The sequence below is a fragment of the Equus caballus genome, chromosome 3 (assembly GCF_041296265.1).
Source record: "Equus caballus isolate H_3958 breed thoroughbred chromosome 3, TB-T2T, whole genome shotgun sequence".
NCBI lineage: Eukaryota > Metazoa > Chordata > Mammalia > Perissodactyla > Equidae > Equus > Equus caballus.
Genome location: NC_091686.1, coordinates 59,584,491 through 59,609,719, shown reverse-complemented (window position 1 = coordinate 59,609,719; position 25,229 = coordinate 59,584,491). Strand labels below are relative to the sequence as shown.

Below are 25,229 nucleotides of genomic sequence, written 5' to 3'. Positions count from 1 at the left end.
GGAACCTTTGAATGGAGTCCTCAGGTCAACAGGGGAAGAGCACCGGAAGGGACTTGTCAGGACGCTTTAGAAAGAGAAAAGGAAGAGAGGGACGAGGAACCATGGCAGCTCTGGTTGCTGTTTGCAGTGGTCTGGGGAGGAAAAAGACCCCCTTCGTCAGGGCTGCTGTCTGCCTCACAGATCCCGGGACTCACGCGGGTAAAGTCTGCATATCCTCCGCTCCTTTGGAGCATTGCAGCCGTTCCCTCCGCCCTAGTTAGGCCGGGGGAATCGTCACTTAGCTAAACGACGCCGGTTCCAGGCGATTCAGTTTCTCCAGGATAGGCTGGAATCTGTAATGGCCCATGAAAAATACTAGTGTATTTTAAAGCTGGAGGGGACATGACATGTCCAGTACACTCTTTTTTTAAAAACACACGAGGAGAGAGAGATGATTATCCAAAAGAGGCAGACTTGCCTAAAGATCTCCGGGGAAACTTGGTGAGGAAGGGACGTTTCCAGAATCATCCAGCACAGATCCCAGATTGTCAGGTCTTGGATCAGGGCGCAACTGTAAGGTCGGCTCTTGAATCTTGTCATTTCCTCCCCTCTATCTTCTCTGCGCTTCTCTATCAATAACGACTCTTTGTAGGGGATCTGTTACTCTTTTTTTCCCTTTGGGATGACAGCGCCTTGCTGTTGCTTCTCCCGTGTTTGCAGTAAAATGTCTCTAACCATGGAGTGAAGGGAAAATAAATTTTAGTAAGAAAGCGGGTGAGAGGTTGTTATGGGTGGGGAAATATATGCCGTTTCCCCAAAGCCCTGGAAAGCAAGCATATCTATCTTAAGTCTTAATCTCTCTCAAATCTAAGGGTTTCTATCCAGTCATTGTGAGTCTAATGAATATAAAACCTTTCTCTTGTGTCCCTTGATTCATCTTGCTTCCATAAAAACAAAAATCTTCCTTTAGCTACTCAGATTAAAAAAAAAAAGAATTGGTTTGTTGTTCTTTCTTTTTAATTGCAGTGCTGTGGAGAAGTTGCTCACAATATAAACAGATAACCAGCAATGAGGACCTGGTAAGAATTTTTTTCTCTTCCTTTTTATAAGGCATTTGCTAATATGACCCAATTCTTATATTTTAGCTATTTGAATAGAGTTCAGCTGGAGGACAAAACAATAATCATTAGCCTAAATTTGAAAATTATAATTCATTGATGAATAGACACTTGAGTTTTGAAGCAAGAGAATTCCTAGAATCCAGCAAGAAGCACGGCTTCTGTAATACCATATTTTTCTTCCTAGATCTTAAATTTAAGGACGTGCTTTGGGAATTAAAAAATAAAGATAGTTTTGGTGGATGGAATAATTGCATATAATCCAACAAAGAGATTGTGCAAACCTTACCTATAGCTTGGCTTTCTTCCCCATTTCAAATTCAATTCTGTCTTTACCCCTTTCATCACTTTGGGGGTGGGGGCTGTCTTAGTAAATGAGGGATCAAAATTAATTTTATACCAGGACATTAAATACAGTTTCTTCCAACCTGTAGATGCATTTTTATGGGTTTCAAGTACTAGCATTGGACTTGGGCAGTATATTTTGTTGCTACATGCAAAGATAATTTAACACTAATCAGACCATACAAAGCACTTAGCAGTGTAGAGAAAGAATATAGTCAGTCATTATATGTGAGTGAGTATAAATTGGATTAAGGAAGTCTGAGGAGTTGGTAAAAACAAAAGAACTCCTCCAGTTCCTCGGAGCATCCATCCTGGTCATCTAATTCACACAATAGTTCAAGAGAGTAAAGGAAATCACTAGAGCTCCTCTTTAGGTTATAAATCCCACTGAGATTCTAATGAAAGCTATGGGCTCTCTCAGAAAGAGGCACACAGTCCCATTCATTTGAAATTTTACCTAGAACTACAGGGAGGGGTTCAAGGACTTCTTAGGCATTTCTAGATGAAGAATCTCTGGACGGGGGACACCTATACTGATTGTAGGAGGGAGGTATTGGTACAGAAGCTTTAGAGGCAGTAATGAAGAAAGAAACAACAACCAGGCTGACAGAAATTTATAAAGCAGTCTGGGGCCATAAAATTGGTCAAAGAACCTTATGTTACAGTAAACCATGTGGCACTGTGTTTTTATAACATAAAAATAGTGATAAAACATCTGATAGGGAAATATGGGGATGGATTAGGGCTTGTACTAACTTAAGCCTAGGCAAAACACTTTGAGGAGAGACTCAGTCATCGCAGATTTGAATTTTTTCCCCCCCATAAACCCTTTTTTCTCCAAAGATTGTATTTTATCCCAGAATCCTATATGACTTAATTCCTCCTTAACCAAACTAAAAATAAAATACTTGTACGAATATGGACAAAGCACAGTGAACTCTTTAAAATGGCGAATCATTTTCAGAAGTACTTGATTGTTTTTACAAGCCAAGCTGTTGTATTTATTCTTTTTCACAATAAGAAAGGTACTAATCCTTTGGATAGATTTAAATGTGGTAATGTTAAGATTTAATTTTTTTAATTCAAAATTAACACATTAAACTATATTACCAGATTTTTTTTTCCTTTATCCTAGCCCATTCCAATGGAAAATCCTTATAAGGAGCCTCTTAAAAAATGTATCTTGTGTGGAAAACGTGTAGATTATAAGAATGTACAGGTGAGATCTGGTTTTACTTCACTATGATACTTGATTTTAGGATTTTGCTTCTTTACTAGTCTCAACTAAAGAGAATCAAGTGTTTTATAATAGGCTTTGTGCAGAGGCAGCTGTTTTAGAAACTTCATAATTTCAAATCTGGTTATACTTCTATGTATACGGTATCTATTTTATTTGAATAAGAGCCCCCTGGCTCTCCTTCATTTGCTATTATTTCAGCTCAACGTTTCTTCCTCTTTTCTCTGCCCCAAACATCTTAGCCAGAGCTCACCTTGGCAGTGCTTCTCAGTTGGTGGAGTTGAGTGGTTTGGAAAAAGCTCCTCTCGTGAAGCTGATCTCTACCTCACACCAGTATCACTGCTTCAAATATAGTTTTATCTGTTGTCCATCACTCAGCAAATTAAAAGTGGCAAATTTAGTGGATAGAGTAATGCTGGAGCTAAGTCTGCTGACAATAGTATAAAGTGATAGCTGCCTTGGAGAAAAACCAAGAAAGTTTAAAATGCAACGTATTAGGAGGATTATGCATAGTGCCAAGAAAAGTGCCTGGCACCTGGAAAGTGCTGAAGAATTTAAATTAATAAAACATAAATTACGGCAAATGGCCCGATGTACCTGTACCTTTTGAAGACCTCACTGTAGTCTGCTGTTATGTGATAGCTTATCATGAGAGGTGAAATGTTTAGTACCCTGTTGTAAGCAGCAGTATTTTAGAAAAGTCATCTGTGGAAAAGTCAAGAGAACAGCTTTAGCACTGAAAGAATATGCTCATTAATCTGTTATGTAGACTTTTTTGCACACTAGGTAAGAGTGTTTAGTAATTAGTTATTTAAAAAGATGACTGATTAATGGGATAGTTCAGTATTTTTATTCATATTTTATGACATTTTCTGAAATTTATTAATAAACCTTTACATAACTTGAAGGTAACATAAAATAGCTTTGTTTTTTGAAATTTACACAATCAAGGTTGAATAACATATATTAATATAAATTTTTTTTCCTCTCCCAATCAAACTCCAGCTTTTGTCCCAGTTTATTTCTCCATTTACTGGATGCATTTATGGGAGGCACATAACAGGTATTTTGTTTTCTATTATAGCAACTTAAATGTAGATATGAATTATATAGATCTACTTCTTTTATTTAAGAAAAACTGGCAAATTTTCAAAGTGTTATAAATCACTATTAGACTAGATACTACAGGTACTTTAAGAAAGGCTCTTCTTAGGCCAAAAGATTATTTCGCGTGTCTTCTTATGCTCAGTTAACTATAGAGGCTGACAAGATGTAGAAAACTTGGGCCTAAAAAAACGGCACTGATGTTCTGAAGTATGCTATCGTCCTTCCAAGACGATTATTTAAACCAGTAAACCAGGGACCTACTGCCCATAGGCCAAATTGGATCTGCCATCATTTGTAAATAGCTTAGTTTACTAGTGTCTCTGACTGCTTTATGAGCTACGACGGTGTGAGCTGAGAAGTTAGGACAGAGACTGTATGGCCTGCAAAGCCTAAGATGTTACTGTCTTACAGATTTCCCAACCCTTCCTTGACTTACACAATTGTTAGGCAGTTTGAGTACTGGCCTTTTTTATGAATAAGAAAGCATTTTCTTTTATAGGTCTTTGTGGGAAGAAACAAAAAGAAATCACAAAAGCGATTAAGAGAGCTCAAATAATGGGTAAGAGTACCTGAAAAAATGATTTGGGCTAATCAAAATTTTCCTCATTATCTTTTCTGAAGAACTTTAATTATCTCATTACAGGGTTTATGCCAGTTACATACAAGGATCCTGCATATCTCAAAGACCCTAAAGTCTGTAACATCAAATATCGGGAGTAAATTATATAAGGTTATCATCAATAAACTTATTTTACAACTGGTTGTGATGCTAATATTGACTCAAACTATAAGATTTAATAACTTGGGTAGAAAATTACTAGACTAAATCTTATCAAACTTACTAAGTTAAAAACTTAATAATATGAAGTCTTATGAGGAAAAAGTGCTTCAGAAGTGAGGCTTCCTCTCCAAATCAGTGAATGTTCATTAAAAAAAAAAAAGATTTGGGGTGCCGGCCCCATGGCCGAGTGGTTAAGTGTGCGTGCCCCACTTCGGTGGCCCAGGGTTTCTCGGGTTCGGATCCTGGGTGTGGACGTGGCACCATTCATCAGGCAGTTTTGAGGCGGCATCCCACATGCCACAACTAGAAGGAACCACAACTAAAAGTATACAACTATCTACTGGGGGGTATTTGGGGAGAAGAAGAAAAAAAAAAAAGATTTAAAATGTTAATACTCATTACCTTTTACATACGTATGAATAAAAACGGTGCTGTGGGATTGTCACTTATATCTGGTCCACAAACAGGCTCATACAATAATATACCACTGATACTGGGATATTAAATATGGAAGGGATGACTTGTATTGGAATTTTACTTTAGGCTCAGATTCTGTCTTGTAAATGGGATTTTAGGGATATGGGTGCAGGAAAGTGAAATGCTTAATGTGCAAATCCCATGTGTAGGGTGTGGACTTGAAATTGCTCAGGAAGATTTTCTAACTGGCAAATATAAGTATGACTGGCTAAGACAGTGGGCCTTCTCTTTGCAGAGATGTAACATGGGGATGGCTAGTGGTGCTATCACGGGACCTAACATTTATTCCTGGACTAGTCTATCCTGAAACTGGTAGTATCCTTTAAATAAACTGATCCACAGGCAATCTATTACGTCATCTTATCTTAACTCCAATGATAAAAACTGCCAAAAGATGGAGAATAAATGGGAAAAAATATCCCATAAGGACTCTTGCTCCTCAATGATGGAACGATCAGCTGTGTACTAACGACTTCAGCAAGCTTCTCTAATTGAAAATTGAGCATTGCTTTCTTCAAAGGAGATGGATTGCTGTGCAAAAGTAGGAGCTAAATGCTTTTGTACCTCTAGAGTTTTAGCAAATTGAACTTTGTATGAAGGCCCATTTAAGACTTCAGTTTGAATAAGTGTGTAAGCAGTCTTTGAAAAATTTCAAGCTATTGTTTTCAGAAGACATTTGCATATGCTGCCTGCTGTTGTTTCTTTGTTCCTAGTCTAGCCTTTATATCCAGTTTTGTTCCTTTGTTGTTTACATTTAGTCATTATCTATGTTCTGTGTGATAAGTTCCATATGCTCTGGTGATGGCTATGGTTATTTTTAAATTAGGGTTCAGATTGACAGTTTGTTTCCCCTCCTTCTGCCCTGCACAACACCACAATGCTTATGTAACCAGTAAAACAATCCCAGCAGAAACTCATTATCTGCACAAATCATCCCAGGTATTATGTGGGCCTCATAAGCACCCCATGGTAACCAGTGCATTTTAAAACACAGGTAAATGATAGTTTTTGATACTAGCTGTGAATTTGCTCTATCACCTAGGAAGTAACAGATGGAAGAGCAATGGGCAAAGTGTGTTCAGTATTTCATCCAGTGAGTGAAACATGAAGGCTTCATGTGATGTGTATGTTTCATGGAAAATTCTCACAATTGTGGAAAAGACAAATAGAAAAAACACAGTAAAAATTCTCTTTGCCAACCTCCACTTAACCAACTCACTAGATAAAACTAGGGATTTACAATCTTCCTTAAAAATTACTGAAGCCCGTGACTCTCCAAACCTGTTGAGTTGTGCGTTACCAAGAGTCAGCTATTTTGTTCTCAGATCTGTCGCTTGTATTTGTTTTTGCATTGATGAAGTATGAGCATTAAAAAGAAAGTTACTGTTGCAATGAAAACTAAGTAAATGCCCTGGAAAGAGCTGATAACTACATTTAAAAAAAAATAGTTGTCAAATAAGGTCTATCACCTCATTAGGTTAGGACAATTGAGTAAGGTTGGGAGTGGGAGGGTGCTGTGAAATGAAAAAACCTATCAGCATTTTGTACTTAGGTTGCTTTGCAAGTTTCTTTAAATCTTTCACTTTAAAGAAACTAAAACTGGGAATTGTAAAGGGTAAGTAATGGGTGTCATTTACATAGGAACTCCAGTCACTGGACTTAACACTTGCAGAAACATTCCTGACCCTACAACAAGTTGACAGATGAATGTATACTTGTGCTTTATGTTAAAATGAAATCTCTGTGATAAACATCCTATGTGTGTATATATGTATGTATCATTTCTGAGTCCCACTTAAACTGGCCTTTTCAGCTAACTGACCAATTGCTGATCTCAAACACACTGCATTACCAGGCTTGTTCTGTAGTCAAATTCTGAATTCACTCGATTTTGTGTAAAGGACTCTAAACTAGGGAAAGGTTACTATTTGTATTGTGTTATAGTTGTGCCATAATTAGGAGATTTAGCAAATAAAAGTATAGGACATGCAATTAAATTTGAATTTCAGATAAACAAATAATTTTTTAATGTTAAGTATGTCCCTAATATTGCATGGTGTCCAGCATTTTATCTGGCAACTCTAGCCATAATGTACTATTTATCATAACTTAAGGAGTAAGAATTTTAACGACTTAGATAAAAAGGAAGTAAATTTGCATATTAACTTTAGACTTCTTTATATTGTGAAAGTAAGGCTAGCTAATCTCTCTTTTCCAATTCTAAAGAATACAAGTTTAAAAGAGTATCTATTTAAACTTTTCCCTCAACAGTTTAGTAAAAGGGGCAAAAAGATTTTGGTTTTAAAATAAAAGTATCTGATATTTTTTAAAGTACTTTATAAAATAAATGCACTAGAACTTATCTATGTATTCCTGCAAATAGTTGAACATAGTAAAAATAACAGAAATGTTTTGCTTTACCCTTCAGCCAACCAAAAATCTCCTCTGGCCTAAAAGGATCAGAATGTAGGAGACTGTGGATATTCGCCAGAACTCTTCATTTTCTCAATCTCTTCATCAGTTTCTGGGCTGGTCGTTGTGGATGCTTTTTCTTGGTTACTACTATCAGTATCTGTTTTAGATGGTTTGTTTTGTATCAGCCGTGACTTCTTGAATTGCCATCCTCCATCATCTGTATCTAAAGCTTTACGCTTAATCATTAGCAGTGTACTACCAGCTGGACTAGCTTCAGGAATGTCACTGTATTCTACCATTAAGGTCAGGTTGTCTACCACATTGAGATGGTGGTTGGTAGTACAGCTACTTTTAGAAATATGCCTATTTTTCAAGGAGATCACACATGAATGAAGAAATTCACGATCTGGAAAAAAAGTCCGTAAAGCTTCACAAAGAAAAATGTTCTCCTGAGGGTCTTTTTGGACATTCTTCTCTTCTAAACAAGATAAAATACAGTTCAGCATACAGTATTTGTTCTACAAAGGTTTTATAATTATCTGTTAGTAAAGTTTGGTCAAAAAGACTAAACAATTTTATCAAAATATCTCAAGTAAGAAAAATGACAAGCATAATCCCAAACTCCAATTTATATGGCACAATATTCTAAAAGAAAATTAAAGTTATATTCTTTAATATCAACAATATAGTATAGCTACAACAGTACCATTTCTTTCTTCAGTGGGATTTAAGAATGTTAGTAAAACAATTACTTTTAATCCTACGGTGGACAAATTCATCAGTTAGTGCAGCTGGCTCATCCATAATTCAAATCGGTAAGAATTTTTTTAAAAGCACAGAAAGTAGTAATGCATGAACTTTTTTTGGGGGTGAAGATCAGCCCTGAGCTAACATCTGTTTCAGTCTTCCTCTGTTTTACATGGGATGCCACCACAGCGTGGCTTGACAAGTGGTGCTAGGTCAGTGCCCAGGATCTGAACCTGCGAACCCCACCGAAGCAGTGTGTGTGAACCTAACCACTATGCGACTGGGCCAGCCCATGTGAACTTTTTACTTACGTGTTGCTTGAATCTGTGCTTGTTTTCTTTTTTTAATTTCTTGTTTTAATCTGTTTACATCCTTTAGTAGTTTTTCTACTGCTCGCTCACTGTGTTCCACTTTTTTGCATATACTCTGCAAAATAAAATAAGGGCATAACTAAAATTCCAAGTTGTGTACTACAGTCTACGTTCACAAATAATATAAAATATCCTTCATGGTACATAATATCTAACATTATCTGCCTTTACAAAAATTTTATTTTATTTTGCTATTTTCTGGAGGAATTCAGCAAACACTTATCTGGTGTTTTATAGTTATAAAATGCTTTCCAGATGTATTAACTTCCTATTTATACATAACTTTACCATACTAGTTATTTCCTTGATAATACACAGAAATAAAACAAAAAAAACGAGAAAATATGAACAATTTTGAAAGATGCAGTTACTGCCAATATTTAACATTAAAGAGACTATGTTTTACTCTTATGAAATAAAACTATCAAAGATTTTAATTCCTGTAAAAGAAATTACTTTTGAAAAGCAGAGTGGATTTATGTGTCATCAGTTTTAAGTACTAATACCCTTTGACTCAGTGGTTTCATTTTTGGAATGTATCTTACATAAATAACAAAAATTTATCTAAGATGATGTTTCCTAGTATAATATCAAATCAAAAGTAACTAATTTCCAATCATAGGGTAATAGGTTGTTACACCAGTTTTAAAGTAGATAGTTTCTAGGATGTCTGCCCAGCTTATTTCTCATCAACTTGTTCACCCTGCTGTAAAAATTCACCAGTGACCCCGTTGACCAACTTTAATCCTAACTGACCCAAGCAGAGATAATATATAACCAACTGGCAAATTCTGATGTCTTGAATAGAAGAGATCTAAACGCAGGAGCTGTGGGATGGCCATTCTCTGTTCGGCCAGTGGATGAATAAAAAGATTTGTAGATACTATAGAGGAAACCAATGTGCAAACACAAAGGGACAGAAAGTTCTGATGGCATTCCAGCTCCTGGATCCAATTCCTTCCTGAAGCTCAGCTGCTGTCTGCCTACAGTTCCTGTAACTTACCTCTACGTTCCCTATTTAAGCCCCAGTTGGTACTTTTAACATTAAGAATTCTAAAGTACTGCTCTATGAAATACACTGCCATTAAAAAGATCTACAGAATAAGGAGCAACATGAAAAATGTTTAATGATATATCAAATCAATAAAAATCATGACACAAATTTATAGGAACCCATTACTGTCAACTGTGTAAAAGCATGTATACATTAGGGAAAAACTGGAGAATATGGCAAAGGTAAAACAGTTATGTTACAATGTTGAGATTCTGGATGATTCTCTATTTTCTAAAGTTCCTCTATTTATCATTCATATTAAAAAAGTGTGCTGGGCCAGCCGGTGGCGTATTGGTTAAGTTCACATGCTCCGCTTCTGTGGCCTGGGGTTCGTGGGTTCAGTCCTGGGTGTGGACCTACACATGACTCAACAAGCCATACTGTGGCAGTGTCCCACATAGAAAATGGAGGAGGACTGGCACAGATGTTAGCTCAGCGACAATCATCCTCAAGCAAAAAAAGGAAGATTGGCAACAGATGTTAGCTCAGAGCTGGTATTCCTCACCAAAGGAAAAAAAAAAGTGTGCAACATTAGTAGTGTGTAAAATTTATTAACCCCACTTCTCTTAGTGTGCTATACTGATGAGTATGGTGGCCACGGAAATAGACTTCTCAGATCTCCATTTGGAGGAAGCATAGTTTACCGACAGCCCCAGCTGCCATCCTTTTGAGTCCACTGCTTTGTCTGCGCTTAGGCCACGCTTCCCCTAGGCTGCTCTTCACCAGTGACTGAGAACAGTGTGGGTATTAGTACAGGTGCATTCCTGTAGGACAGCTTTGTTCAAAGCCTCCCTATCAGCCTGGCTGAAACTTGTCTGCCCTGCAGTCTAAAAGCTCTTCCTACTCCACTCTCCTCACTCTCCCCCATCTCCTTTCTCAGGTGTCCTGCTTGCGTTCCAAGTCTCCCTGCCTGCTCTTGCTCCTTCCCTCTTATACTTTTCAGGCCCAATAAATCTGTTGCATGTAATCCCATCTTGATGTCTCAAAGGACGTGAACTGACACAATGAGATACAACTTAGTATTGTGGTAGATTGTTGTTCCCAAATATTTGCTTCCCTTTTTATCCCTGCCTATTGCCTTGTGACACCCTCTGGCCAACAGAACGTGAGTAGAAGTGACATGCTGGCTCTGAGCAGAAGTTTTAAGAGCTGTTGTGAACTTCCACCAACTTTCTTGCTCTTTTCCCTTTGTCGTGAGAAGAGCATGTTCCACATAAGGGCTGCTCCTTCAGTCTGGATCCTAGGATGACGATGACATTTAGAACAGGAACAGAACTGTAGCCAAGATATAATGTGAGTGAGACTAAACTTCTGTTTTTGTAGGCCACTGAGATTGAGGTCTTTGTAACTGAAGCTAAACTAACAGCAAAATAGAAATCTAAAATGTCATGTTATCCCTAGAAAATTTCAGGGATCAATTTGATATGAACTCTAGAAGTGGTCTTTAAGTGTTTGATATTTAATGTTAACTTACCTTTAATTCCTCTTGTAAAGAAGCATACATTTCATTTATCTTATGTACCTCCTTTAAAGATCCATCTTCTTTAAAAAATTCAGAGCTGTAAAAAGTCACCGTTTTCTCAGGCAAGTGTACAGAACTTATTTTAATGATACGATGAAAACTTATTTGTCATTAGGAACAATGGAAGATTCTTTTTACTGGCTTTGTAAGGACCATAATTTTGTCAACCTACTTGTATATAACAAAACCAACCAGAAAACCTAGTTCATCTACCTTCACATTAGCAAACTTTTTAGCCTCCTAAATACTATTGCCAGGACTCAAAAAAGAGGTTCAGTAAAAACAGATAAAGATTGAAGGAGGGAGGGGGGAAAAAGGTTTCTTTCTTGGCAATGGGGACCAGTCAATTCAAAAAATATTTTACTGAGTTTAAGTCATTGATTCAAAGAGGCAACATTATTTTATATACCACGAAGAAAGAAAAACAATACTAAGGCACGGTTTGTAAGACATCCCAATTTGAGATAAATGTAAAACTGTGCATCTTATAATCAATGAAATGTGGTACTGCAGTCCCCCCTCATCTGTGGGGGATACATTCCAAGACACCCCGTGGATGCCTGAAACCACGGATAGTACCCGAACCCTATATATACTCTGTTTTTTCATATATATATATAATACACACACACACACACATATATGAAATAAATTTTAATTTATAAATTAGGCACAGTGAGAGATTAACAAAATAGAATTATAACAATATACTGTAATAAAATCTGTTACTGTAGATCTTAGCAACCTCAGCATGTGATTTTTTTTTCTTTCCTATTAAGTGGAGAACTTTCACCTTTTCACTTAAAGGAAGCACTTCATGATTTCTCTTGGGCATATCCAAATTGCCATCATCACTACTCTTGCACAGTGGGGCCATTATTAAGTAAAATAAGATCTACTTGAACACAAGCACTGTGATACCTCGACAGTCCATCTGACAACTAAGTTGGCTACTAACTGACTAAGGGGCAGGTAGCGTATCCAGGACGCAGGACAAAGGGATGACTCATGTCCTGGGCAGGATTGAGTGGGTTGGCATTAGATTTCATCACACTACTCAGAACAGCACACAATTCAAAACTTATGAATTGTTTATTTCTGGAATTTTCCATTTAATATTCTCAGACCACGGTTGACCAAGGGTAACTGAAACTGCAGAGAGCAAAAGCACAAGTATGGGGGACTACTATTCAATTTCTGTAAGCAACTGTTAAGCACTGTGGGAACACAAAAATAAATAAAATCTAGTCTCTTCATAAAGTTTACACTCTAGTCAGTATCGTATAGAACCAGCGTTGTTATTTCTGACTTATTAATGACCAAAAAAAAGTTATACCTCAGCTACAGTCTGAGTGAGCCTCATTTTTTGTCTTTACTTAATATCTAGTCTAATGTCATGCCTTTAATCTGCACTGCTGCCTTAGGCTACTTAGTCTTAGAATAAATAGGTTAAAATATGCAGGATATGCAACAACCCTCTTTTATTTATTTATTTACTTACTTAGAGGAAGATTAGCCCTGAGCTAACATCTGGGGCCAATCCTCTTTCTCCTGAGGAAGGCTAGCCCTGAGCTAACATCTGTGCCCATCTTCCTCTACTTTATATGTGGGACGCCTACCACAGCATGGCTTGACAAGCGGTGCCATGTCGGTACCCGGGAGGTGAACTGGTGCACCCTGGGCCACGGGAGTGGAACGTGCCCACCCAACTGCTGTGCCACGGGGCTGGCCCCCAACCCTCCTCTTTTTTATATTTTATAAATGGACAAGTGATAGAAGGCAATATGGAGAAAGTACAAGCAGTTTGGTATACTTGAGTAACATGGTCATTAGTCAGTTTTCCTTTCATTTTCATTCTGCTGTTGTATAATAAAATTAATTTAAAAAAATGAACAGGACTAAGTTTTGGGGGAAGCAATTGAGGAATCTCACCTGTGTGTTTTTACTGCTCGGCTAAAGCCAGCAGACGTACAGGAACCCGATACAGTTTTATAACCCAGTTGTTCAGACATGCCCAGATTGGCCACCACTAAAGGTATCCTATGAAAAAGTCTGAAGAAATAAAATTTTAAAATATAAACAGAATAAAGTGAAAGATTAGCATCTACCTATCAGTATAGACTACTTTTCCCCTACAAGATTAAAAAAACAAACAAAAAATTCCATTCCTTACTACCTATCCAATACAGAATTTACTGACTTGAGGTAAATGGCTTTTAAAAGTTGTGAAATGTGCGTAGTATAAGATAATTGTGTGAAAAATACTTGAATGGCTATTTTAGCTGATTAGCACATCTAAGACTAGGGCAGTATTATTGAGATTTGTCCTATTTTCCATGAATAATAAAATTAATCTCAGTAACGTTTTAAACTAAATTCTCATATTCCATGAAAGTGTTGCTAGAACCCATGGGGGGTCCCTGTGAACACCTTTTGGTGGATCCCCAAGCACCACCTCGCTCCCTTGCAGAGTAATAAAAAGCTGCTCAAGTACCTGGGCTTCAGTTCTACACTGTATCTTTTAGTAACCAATTTCTAAAGCACACATATTTTTTCCACTTTATGATAAATAACAGCAAATTCTCAGTGCCAAAAACACAAGTTTTGTGTTTTTGAATGTTTCAGCATTCCATACTGGGCTTCTAATTTCCTTATGTGACCTTCATTTTCCCATTGGTAAAGAAAGATGGTAAGACCCACTTCAGAGGGTTATTGAAACAATCTAATGCAACAATATATGAAAATACTTGGTAAGCTACAAAAAGTAAAATAAAAATATTGGGCATATTTTTCTATTAGCTAACGATAGCCAGTGACTGGCCAACATTTACCCTTTCTGAGGTTTATATAAGGCATGCTCCAGCCGATGAGTAGAACAGCTTTCTGTTATTATACTTGGTGTTAACAGCAGAAAAACAAGTTCCTGGCTTGAAAGATGCTGCTGTAAGTTTCTGTGAAGCAGTCTCTCTCTAAACGTCATGATTTGGTCAGAATGACGTCGGAATTTGTACCAACCAACCACAACCTCCTGAAAGAAAATACAGAGAAAATATCAGGTGTATACCTTAATGGTTACAATTATTATGTGTCTTGCTGTCAAATTAAGCAATAAAACTGACAGCCTTTAAGAACGGCTTTCTTAATATTTAGCAAGATTTTGAGCACATATAAACAAAGCTTACACTTAAGTATATACTTTACTTTTGTAAAGTATGCAAACTGACTTGCAGTTAAATTACTTTCCATTCAGTTACAGGGCTACAATTTTATTCAATAAAGATTAGAGAAAAAAAATTCTTAACTTCCTCTAGTTTCTTTTGTGGCATTTGCTATCTCAAAATCTTAATCTTTAGTCAAAATTCAAATGAAGAAAATGTCAATGAAAACAAGTTAACTTCCTGCATGGATACTTGGTTTACTAAATAAATAAGCTGAACTCTGTAGCTTTTAAGTGAAATTTATAAGGGAATGCTATCACCTGCCCGACAGAGTTGGTTTCAAAATGGAATAAGATCATATGCAAGGGCTTTCTAAACTGTAACATGCCCAACAAATGTGTTGTTGGTATCATTAAACCTTTTTTTTAACTGGAAAAATAAATCTCATTTACTGAAAACTTAGTAATTATAGCAGAGAAAAACAACCACATTGCTTTGAGATCCGTCAGTGACAGTTTCAGCAACGAAGTTTTGTATTTGCACGTTTAAATCGAAGAAATTATTTCTCTTCTTTTTAAAACTCAAACATAACTGGTACATTTTTAAATATCCAATATAATTAGGGGAAAAGCCTAAGCATTTTCAACAAAGGATGTTTTTTTGAAAGAAACTTCTTTTACCGAATCTATTTTTATTCTCAACTCAGATCAAAAAGTTTTAAGAGGAAAAAGTATACAGAAAAAAACTTGTTTGTAAAAAAAAAAAAATCTATTTTGATCATTCAGCAAGTTTTAACTGAACACCAAGTATGCTGTGGAGGATTCACATTAGGTGCTGTATAGAAAATCGTTCCTGCACTACAAGAAACTAACTGCAGCGCCATAAAATAACAGTAATGGATGAAGTCCTTCAAGGAATGGTACTGGGAAGGGGCACGGTGGGAAACGCAGAAGAGGAAGAGATGAGCGTTAGTTAGAATAGTCAAGGGAAGGATGCGAACAAGATTAATACCATTAATGACTAGCTTTGCTTTGAATTTCTGGAAAGAACAAGGCTTTCCTCACCTTTATAGGACACTGTGCAGAAAAATGCTGCTTAAAAGTTCTGTCAAAGTGTTTTTATATGTTTTTAGGAGCCAAAAATAATACAAATAATACCAAAAAATAAAAGCTACATCAGGGAATACCTTTTTGACACCTGATAATATTTTCTTCAGTGCTTGCTCATTTACTTCTCCGGAAGAATTATAAAAGCTGTAAAAGCCAAAATTAAAGGCGTTTCAAATAAGCTAAAAATACGAAGGATTTTATCAGCACTTTTAATTTTAGTTATTCCTAACCCAAATACGCAACCAAAATCTATATACGTACTTGTCCATCAGATGTAGGTCTAAAATAAATAGGGAAAGTTCTCAAATTAACAGACTTAAAGTAGTAGAAATACGAGGTCCATAAACAGTGAAAAAGGAAAAGGAGTGGAGAAACCTCAAAAGATAAATTCGGGCATTACATTTTTTTTAACCTAAAACAAAACAAACCATCCATTAAGTACAGGTATATCTAAGTTCACATAGCCAGTTCACAATTTGCTTATTAAAACTTTTTTTTTCAGTATTGATACATACAAAAGAATGTGTAATATGAGTAGAGAAGCACAATCACAAGACAATTTATTAATTGCTAATCTCAAAAGCTATACTTACAGAAAATTAAGAGAAATGCGTTAGAAGTTGATTGGTTGTTTTCTTAGGGGTGGGAGAGGATAGGTGTTGGTTTAGTTTAGTGGTCTTTGTTCTGTAGGTGGAATGTCAAAGATGTAGGGAGAATTGAGACATAATTCTAAAACATTCTAAAGCATTAACTTCCAGCTTTCCTTCCCTTCTAATAATTGCAAATAATATTTTCCTCCTTTTAACATTCACTGAGATCAACAATATTCTTTCTATGATGGTGAAATATCTGTTATGCAAAATCCTTTACAAATAATATTCACTATAATAGGCTTTTACTGGTAATACTAATCTGTACACTGAAAAAATTTAGCTACAGAAAACTGAAAAAAATATATCCTAATGGGCAATATATTTTTACTTTTTAATTTACAAAGACTTACATTAAGTTTTCCATTAAAAAATTTTAATGGGAAAATAGACAAAATAAAGTGTTCCACCTACCAAAGGGGGATATTTAGCTGACCAACAGATCCCTCCATTTTACCTATTTATTATTCCAACATGAAAACTCTCAATATGAGTTTATTCCCATATTTCTGTAGATGGTCCACTTCTGAGCTTCTCAAACTGGGGATAAGGCAATACACCCGGGTGTATAAGAAACAATAGGGAACAGTGTACATCTTCTGCGCAAGCACTGATTTTATGTGAAGTTTCTGGGAAGGGGGTCATTTTTATATAGAAATAGATATATTGTGCAGTAGAATTATGTTAAAACTGCATTTTTGTTTTTTAAGTGACTTTAAGTTTTAGGCTTCAATGGGCTGTTTTCCAGGTACTTCCCCCAGATTCCTGAAGTAAGCTTATCAGTGTATTTCAGTGGAAAATTTTGAGAAGCAATGTATTACAGAGGGTTTGGCAAACTTTTTCTGTAAGGGGCTGGATAGTAAATATTTTAGGTTTTACTGAACACACAGTCTCTGCTGCATATTCCTCTGTTGTTCTTATTTTTTTTATTTTTATTTTTTAAAGATTTTCTTTTTCTCCAAAGCCCCCAGGTACATAGTTGTGTATTTTTAGTTGTGGGTCCTTCTAGTTGTGGCATGTGGGATGCCGCCTCAGCATGGCTTGACACGCAGTGCCATGTCCGCGCCCAGGATGTGAACTGTTGAAACCCTGGGCCGCTGAAGCAGAGTGTGCGAACTTAACCACTCGGCCACAGGGCCAGCCGCAGTTGTTCTTATTTTTTTACAACCCTTAAAAATACATTAACTATTCATAGATAGAGGGGCATATAAAAACAGGCCACGGGGCCATACTTTGCCAGCCTCTGCATTAGAACATAAAACTAGCCATTAAAGTTTATTCCAGTGGCCGGCCCCGTGGGCAAGTGGTTAAGTTCGCGCACTCCAGGCACCCAGGCTTTCACTGGTTTGAATCCTGGGTGTGGATGTGGCACCGCTCGTCAAGCCATGCTGAGGCAGCGTCCCACATGCTACAACTCGAAGGACTCACAACTAAGATATACACAACTATGTACCGGGGGGCTGTGGGAGAAAAAGGAAAAAAATAAAATCTTAAAAAAAAAAAAAAGTTTATTCCATTCGGACTCCAAGAAGTGTGGTATCAGAAGACTTTGTTTTTAATGTGTTCACCTATATTATTTAAAACAGGGAAGAAACAGCCTGGTATGCTGTTGGATTAGAACTCAAGAAATACTGATTCTCCTAGTTTTGCCCTACGATTGACCAGGTCTGTGGCATTGGTTATATCATAAACTTTTTAGGCCTATTGTTAAGGCAACATGAAGAGTGTAATAAACTTTCAAATGAGAGCCATTTCAGGGGGTTCACCTAACCCCCTCCCCCACCTTAATCTTGTAAAGCTAAAAGGCTGAGGCATGGATTTCTCATCCCTCCATCAGATGGTTTCCTTAGCTCTAAGATTCTATTAAGTTGCTCTATTTAAGGTAGTTGCCAGAAAGAATCACTTCTTTTTTTTTTTCCCTCACTCTCCCTTCTTAATCCTTTGCTGGTCGAGAGTCCCTCAGGGAAGAACTTACTATGAGTCTCCGCCAAGAATCCCTCAGTCATTCAACAAATATTTTTATATGTCCATTGTATAAAAGGCACTGTGGGAGGTGGCTTTCTGGTACAGCAGTTTAAGACCACACTAAGCCTTTATTTCTGTCACCCCCCCACCAACCATACGCTCCACTGTAACTCTTACACAACCGCAGAGATGTGTACATACAGTGCGACTGTAAGATAGCCATGCTGACTTTGCATGTACTGTTTATGTAAATCATAAAGCTATTTCATTAAAACTGCACCATGCTGTGGTTATATGCGTTTGCTTTATGAAAATTCATTTATTTGTGTACTTTTCTATATGTATGTTACACCACAATAAAGTTTTTAAAGATATCATAGCCTATTAGGGCCAACAGTACTACTACTATGTATAGGACTGAGTGCAAGTTTTCACCCTAGAAGAGCAACAGGAAGCAGGCTAACTAAAGAAACTTACCAGTTAATAGACAAAAGATAACATTAAAAAATATGATAGTGAGGAAACATGACAAAATAATTAGAAGAAAAGGGTAGAAAAAACGGGCTGCTGCTATGCATGAGAACGTGCCACTGGGATTATAACGTGCAATGAGGTGACTGGTGTGAGAAGGAAAAGCAATCCTCAGGTACACTGGTACCTAGGAGGCCATGGAGCCAGCTCAAGCAAGCACATCAGTACAGAGAAAAGCTATTAGACTGAACTGAAAGGAACAAGTGAATTTTCAGGCATTCAAGAAAACAGTCTTTTCATTTTAATCAGTACCACCATATATAACTGGTAACTAAGATACTTTGTTAGTTTTAAAAATTACTTCACTTGCAGAGAATAATTTTCATAATGGATCATTTACCCGATCTTACTACTCACCTAAAAAGCTGATAGCATGGAATATATTTTTGAATGTCTAGAAAAAAAGAATTTTTAGTTATGATTACATTAATTTTCATTTGAACAACATATATTGAACACCTCACGCCAGGAAGTACTTTACCATCTTCTCATTTAATCCTCACAACAAGCCTATGTTATCATTCCTTCCATGTTAAAGATGAAGTAACAGGCAGAGGTTTTAAGCAGTGAATTTTATTCTCTTGTCAGTAGAAATACATCTGTATAGAAAAAGTGATCATCCTTTTTACATATTTTTTTTTAGACATTTTCATAAATCCCTCTGAAAAAACAGTGAACAGAAACAGTCTTTGTAACTGCTCACTGGCCAAACACACTCTGGTGTAGATAAGGGAAAGTATAAAAGTGATGAAAATCTCATTAACCAAAGCAGAGCAGTAATTTGTAGATCTTGAATTGTACCTGTTAGCCATCTATTTTAAAGTAATCCAACATTTTAAAATAAGTTGAGCAAATACATTAAGCGTCCCTACAGCACTTGCCTGATACCTTAAAGCTTAGTGGTGCTCCAAGCACAATGGAGTTACTCAAAAAATGGTTGTGTAATTAAACTCCTCAAAATATATTACATACTTTGGGGAGCATGCCAATTATAATTAGGGAAAAAAATGCCCTAAAGGCTTCATTTTAAAGCTCCAGCTGACCAGGAAAAAAAAAAAAATTAACAAAGTAAAGTTACAAACTGATGAACATGTGTAACCCGTGACAAAAGGCCAGTTTCCTTACGTCAGTTACAATATGGTATTACAAATCAGTAAGAAAAAGCAAAGTAGCCCAGTAGAAATATAGTCAAAGCACAGAACAGGCCTGTTCTTTTCAAAGAAAAAGGGCCCCCCAAAAAGTCAAATATATAAACACTTAACTTCATTTGTAATTAAGAAATGCAAATTAAAACGATATTTTTTTCACTTATCAAATTGGCAAAGATTAAAAGATCTGATATGGGGCCCGCCCCGTGGTCAAGTGGTCAAGTTTGTGCACTCCGCTTCGGCAGCACAAGGTTTCGCCAGTTCGGATCCTGGGCACAGACATGGCACCATTCATCAGGCCACACTGACGCTGTGTCCTACATGCCACAACTAAAATACACAACTATGTACTGGGGGGCTTTGGGGAGAAGAAAGAAAAATAAAATAAAAATAAATAAAATCTTAAAAAAAAAAATCTGATAATCCCTAGTGATGGCAAGAGTGTGGGGACTCAGGCACTTTTGTAGATTGTGGAAGAGTCCAAGATGGCATGACTTCCAAAAGGCAATGGTCTACCTCCAGGAATCTGACTTCCAGATATACTCAAGGGCACAAAGATATATGCACTAGAAAATGTTCATTGTTATAGTGTTTTGTATTAACAAAAAACCAGAAAGTCATTCAAAGCTGGTTAAATAAGTTAGGGTATGTTCATACAATGGACATTTGAAGCCATTAGAAAGAATGAAAAACTGTAAGAATTGATACTATTCTGCAGTAATGCTATCTTAGAGATATTTACCTATGTATAGCATGATCCCTTTTGTGTAAATAAACATATACACACATTTATATGTGTGTATTCTGTGTATTGTTAATGAGTAAAAAAAATACTCATGAAACCAACAGTGGTTGCCACAGTGAAGATGATAATGAGAGTGAGTTTAAATCTACTTTATATATTTACTTTACACATATATACATTTATATTGTTTGCCACTTTAACAGGTTAAAAATGGAAGTGTATATATATATATAAATTTTATATATGTATACGTTTATATACATATATATAAATGTATATGTGTGTAAAGTAAATATATAAAGTAGATTTAAACTCACTCTCATTATCATCTTCTCTGTGGCAACCACTGTTGGTTTCATGAGTATTTTTTTTACTCATTAAGTGGCAAACAAAAATGACATACAGTAGGAGTATGAACTGATGTAATCTTTCTAGAAAGCAATTTGCTAGTACAGTTCAAGAACCTTAAAAATGTTCATACCCTTTGACGTAATACCATTCCCAGGAATCTATCCATAATAGATGTAGAAAAATATTTATACACAAGGATGTTCACTGTAGTATAATTTATGATAATGAAAAATTGGAAACAACTCTGATTATAATTTATTTACGTAAGAACTGTTGAAATCACATATAGCCATAGAGTAAGTCCATAGAAAACACAATGCAGTTATAAAAAATGATATTTAGAGGATTATTTAACATGGCAAAATGGTCATGATACAATATGCTGTTGTGATGCCAAATTTTTTATAAAGCACACCACCAATTTTGTCTAAAAAAAATGTGCTTAGAAAAAATTGTGTACGTTAGATAATCAGAAAACTCTCTCTGTATTTTAAAGCTCCCCTTCCCCTTTTTCCTGAAAGAACAGCTGCCACCAGCTGCAGCTGCTTCACCACTCACTCCTCGAACCCTGTGCACTCTGGTCTTTTCCCCACTATACTCCAGAAATAACTTAAGGTTTTCAATTACCTCATCACTGAGTTTTCTCAGCTCTCATCTTCTGACTTTTCTGCAGCATTTAACACTTTTGTCTAAATTGTTTTATCTTTTTTCTTGGTCTTGCTTATTGGTTCCGCCTCCTTTTGCTGGTCCATGTTCCTGCCACTTAAATATATGCAGGAGCTATTTCATCCTTGTTTCCCCACAGTAACCTTACCCGCTTCCTATATGCCATACTGTTTCTTGCTCTAGACTTGGCCAGGGCCCTAATTTTAATTGAGAAATGAAGGCAATATATTCTTTTAAAATCTGCTTTTAAAAATTTGCATCTGTTTTTTAACAATTTAAAAAGCAATGTATGTTGATCTCTTTCAGCATAAACTATCAAAAATAGGAGACATAGAAATAAGTCACTCACCAATTGTATAAATAACTTCAACATCATCCATCTGGGAATCAGTAATGCTATTCTTGGCTTCACCTTTCACCTCTCCAAGGAGAAGACCTTCCTATGAAGACAAAAATAAGAAATATATTGAATACACTGATAAAATTACCATTCAGTCACTTAACTAACCAATATTTCCCAAGTATTTTACAATGTATGAGTGTGTGCTACTAGCTGGGGGGCACACAAAAGAAAGACCAGGTGCACTTCCAGTTTAGTTGGGAAACATGAACAGTTAAATAAAACTGAGTGAGTAAAAGAGACTGTAAATACCACGGTGCTTGCTAGTACACTCGGAAGCACAAAAGGCCTAAAGCCAGAAAGGAGTACACTATGTTTGAGGAATGAGGAGCAGGGCAGTTGCCCTGGAGCAGAAGGCTCCAATTGTGAGTAAGGAAACCACAGACAGGAGTCACGCCAATAACAGAACATCCCAAATGACGGGCCAAGGACTCTGGATTAATGGCACATGCTTCTGGAAGCCAGTGGAGGCTTCTGAGCTACGAAATGACACAATGATCAGTACTTTTAGGCGAAAAATTGTGCAAAACATTAAAGATTTGGAATTCAGTATCAGAGTCTGCTTTCTCAAAGGGGAGCTGCGACTCTTGATTCTTTTAAAAATACATTTTGGCACCCCAGTAGTGATTTCTTTGAATTTCGGAGAATTCAATTATTTGTCTCGGCACATTTAAAGACCCAATGTGCCTGACAAGCAATGAAGATTTTATGCTCTTTATAATTAGTTAAGATGTTTTTTTTTTTCCCATTTCATTAAAAGAAGAGCACCAAAGGAATGTTTCCACAATGTGGGTCTTCTCTGGAATCAAGGGGGAACAACCCAGAACTCTGCACTCAAGTGTTCCAGACAAATCCTGGGAAAGGCAGCAGGGACAAGGCCAAGTACAACTATCCAGAAAACCACCTTTCAAAGACTTTGGGAGAAAGATCCAAGAAACAAGGGCTAATCCTTTAAGCTACAGAGAAGTTACAGACCCATTCTGTTTATATTCACTCTAAGACATTCCAAAGTAATTTCCATTTTGGATAAGACAGACCTTACATTATAAAACGAAGAAAACAAAATTTAGCTGAAATTACTAGGCTTTGTTCAGCACGGTATTCTCTAAACCGTATTAGCAAGTCACTAAACACTCTAAGACACTACAGTCCTTTCCGGGCTCGAAGCTTTATAGTGTTTTGTAATTTAACAAAAATAAAAGTTTTAAAAAATAGGCACTGTATTCTAAAACTTCACTATTTAACTTCATCCAGAGGTTTTGAACCTAAGAAAAAGTATGAAATAAGCATTTAAATATCTAGTATTTGAGGATAAACTTAAATGTTTCAATTGTAACTGAAAGCAGAGAAAACGAACTAGCTGAGGCCTCCCACTTTAAGAGATTTGATACCAATGCAAAACAAAAGTCAGACAGCCAACATCCCAAATTAAGCTTTTTTCATCCACCACCATTTCCCAAAAACAGCCTCAGGATGCAACATCTGCCATTTCCGCAAACACGCACAGCTGCTGCTCTGCAAGAACAAATGGAGTCGTCTCTGAAAACGACCGTCGCCGGCCGGGAGAAGGGAAAGTTAACGAGCCCCTTCCGAGCGGCGGCGGGAGCAGCTCTCCGACTACCCTTTCGCGGCCGAGTTCAACCAGGGAGGCGGAGCGCGGCGGGGGCGCGGCGGGGCGGGGGGCACACTCGCTCCGCGCGCCGAAACACACAGTGTCGTAGGGGGCGGGCGGGCCCGAGGGCAGCGCCCGGCGCGGCGGCGGAGGCAGAGAGGGCGCCCGCGCGCTGGGCCTCCTCCCAGGGGATTCCGCCCCGCCCCGCGGCTCACCGTGTCCGAGTCGGTGTTGAGGTGCTGGAAGGCCAGCGCGCCGAGCACAAAGCCCGAGAGCACCGCCGACGTGCTCTCTCCCTCCATGCTGCCGCCACAGCGCGCTCCGGGGGGCGGGGCAGAGCGGGGCGGGCGCGCCGGCTGGATCCTGAGGCGGCGAGGCGGGGCGGCGGCGAGGCGGGGCCAGCGAGGGGCGGGGCCGGCGCCGGCGCAGAGGCCGCAGCGCACTCCGCTGACGGGCCGCCGGGGGAGGCGCGGGCGCCCTCTGTTGGGCAGGGCGGGGCGAGGCGGCTGTGGCCCGTGTGGCGGGCCGGGGGCTCATTCCTGGGGTCTTTCCCAGCCTTCCGCTGGCCGATTCCCAAGAAGGGCCACGCGGTGTCGTGCGCCTCTTTGGAGAAGCAGGGAATGCGTGTGGGTGGCCCCCTGCTGCCGACGGACCCGTGGCCAAATACCCATAACTATCAAAAAGGAACGCTGCTGACAGAATAAAAGCATTGCTGGGTGACATTGTAGTAGCACAGTGGATGTGCCACGGTTAGGGTTTTCAAAGTGCACGACGCTGCCCATTGAAACTTCTAGAACACTAATACACATTTCAGGGATTGTCTCTTCTAGAACTTTCCTGCAATGTTCCATCCGTGTGAGGGGCGGGGCAGGAGACGGGTTTGGTTTCTTTGCCTGCTTTTAGAAAATTAAGAACTCAGATCAATTTTAAAAATACATAGATTTTTAGCACTGTTCTGATAGTTTACTGATAGGTATAACCATACTGTGTTGGAGCGTTTGATGTAAATGGTAAAGGGGAACCTAAAGATCAGGGCTTGACAATCCCACCCCCCAAAACACATGCAAAATGTAAAGCTATAGTTTTTAAATGATTGAAATTTACGAAAATATCAGGCTACTGAATTGAGTTAGTAGTGTACAATTCTGAGTTTGTTGTGTGGCAGCCATGCTTGGCTGAAGACCTGTATAGAATTAATAATTGTGTTTATGCTCTAAAATTAAGTTTCTTGCTTTCATTTCACCACAATCACTGTTGATATGAAAAGATTTTCACATAATTTATTTTTTATGGATAGTAATGACCTAAAGGATTAAAAAATTAAATGTAACACTGTTCCAAGAGACTAGAAATAAATCCTTGCGTATAGGTCAAATGATCTTCAATGAGGTTGCCAAGGCTGTTCTTTGGGGAAAAGACAGTCTTTTCAACAAACTCAGAAAGAATGAAGTTAGACTGTTACATTATACCATGTACAACAGTCAGCTTAAAGGGGATCAAAGACCTAAACATAAGACCTGAAACTATAAAATTCTTCAAAGAAAAGATAGGGGAAAAGCTTCACAACATTGAATTTGGCAATGATTTCTTGGACATGACACCAAAGGCACAGACAACTGTAGGGGAGAAAGAAATTTTCCTCTACCCTTCTAGGCTATTCTGGCTGGTCTAAAATTTAAATTGACATGAAATAGGATAACAGGAGAAAATCAAACAAAATTTAATAACATGTACATGGGAG

The 25,229-nt window shown here is 37.7% G+C and overlaps 2 protein-coding genes across 3 annotated transcripts; one reads left to right on the top strand and one right to left on the bottom strand.

Moving 5' to 3' along the window:
- The first annotated feature begins 11 nt into the window (after positions 1 to 11).
- On the top strand, positions 12 to 4,559 carry MRPS18C (mitochondrial ribosomal protein S18C). Its single transcript, XM_003364666.4, has 6 exons — positions 12 to 198; positions 1,006 to 1,058; positions 2,578 to 2,661; positions 3,685 to 3,742; positions 4,286 to 4,345; positions 4,430 to 4,559. Exons 1-6 carry the CDS (start codon positions 12 to 14, stop codon positions 4,504 to 4,506), a joined length of 519 nt encoding a protein of 172 aa, XP_003364714.3. The 3' UTR covers positions 4,507 to 4,559.
- ABRAXAS1 (abraxas 1, BRCA1 A complex subunit) lies at positions 3,507 to 24,254 on the bottom strand. Of its 2 annotated transcripts, none has more exons than XM_023637801.2 (9): positions 23,704 to 24,254; positions 21,826 to 21,916; positions 18,924 to 18,960; positions 15,498 to 15,564; positions 13,985 to 14,181; positions 13,086 to 13,205; positions 11,106 to 11,190; positions 8,518 to 8,632; positions 3,507 to 7,937 (listed from the first exon to the last, which is right to left on the bottom strand). In XM_023637801.2, the coding sequence occupies exons 1-9, from the start codon at positions 23,788 to 23,790 to the stop codon at positions 7,504 to 7,506; spliced, it is 1,233 nt and encodes a 410-aa protein (XP_023493569.1). In that variant the 5' UTR covers positions 23,791 to 24,254; the 3' UTR covers positions 3,507 to 7,503. The 2 variants fall into 2 exon arrangements, with proteins under 2 accessions (XP_023493569.1, XP_023493570.1); XM_023637802.2 differs by having other exon boundaries at positions 23,382 to 23,770.
- Positions 24,255 to 25,229: the final 975 nt, after the last annotated feature.

Bases quoted from the DNA above. Each gene is read 5' to 3' on its own strand.
- MRPS18C (XM_003364666.4), top strand. From the start codon at position 12: ATGGAGTCCTCAGGTCAACAGGGGAAGAGCACCGGAAGGGACTTGTCA. The intron at 1,059-2,577 runs GTAAGAATTTTT...CCTTTATCCTAG, and splicing joins TAACCAGCAATGAGGACCTG to CCCATTCCAATGGAAAATCC. The intron at 4,346-4,429 runs GTAAGAGTACCT...ATCTCATTACAG, and splicing joins TAAGAGAGCTCAAATAATGG to GGTTTATGCCAGTTACATAC.
- ABRAXAS1 (XM_023637801.2), bottom strand. From the start codon at position 23,790: ATGGAGGGAGAGAGCACGTCGGCGGTGCTCTCGGGCTTTGTGCTCGGC. The intron at 14,182-15,497 runs GTATTCCCTGAT...ATTTTCTTTCAG, and splicing joins TATTATCAGGTGTCAAAAAG to GAGGTTGTGGTTGGTTGGTA. The intron at 11,191-13,085 runs GTGAGATTCCTC...GACTTTTTACAG, and splicing joins CGAGCAGTAAAAACACACAG to CTCTGAATTTTTTAAAGAAG.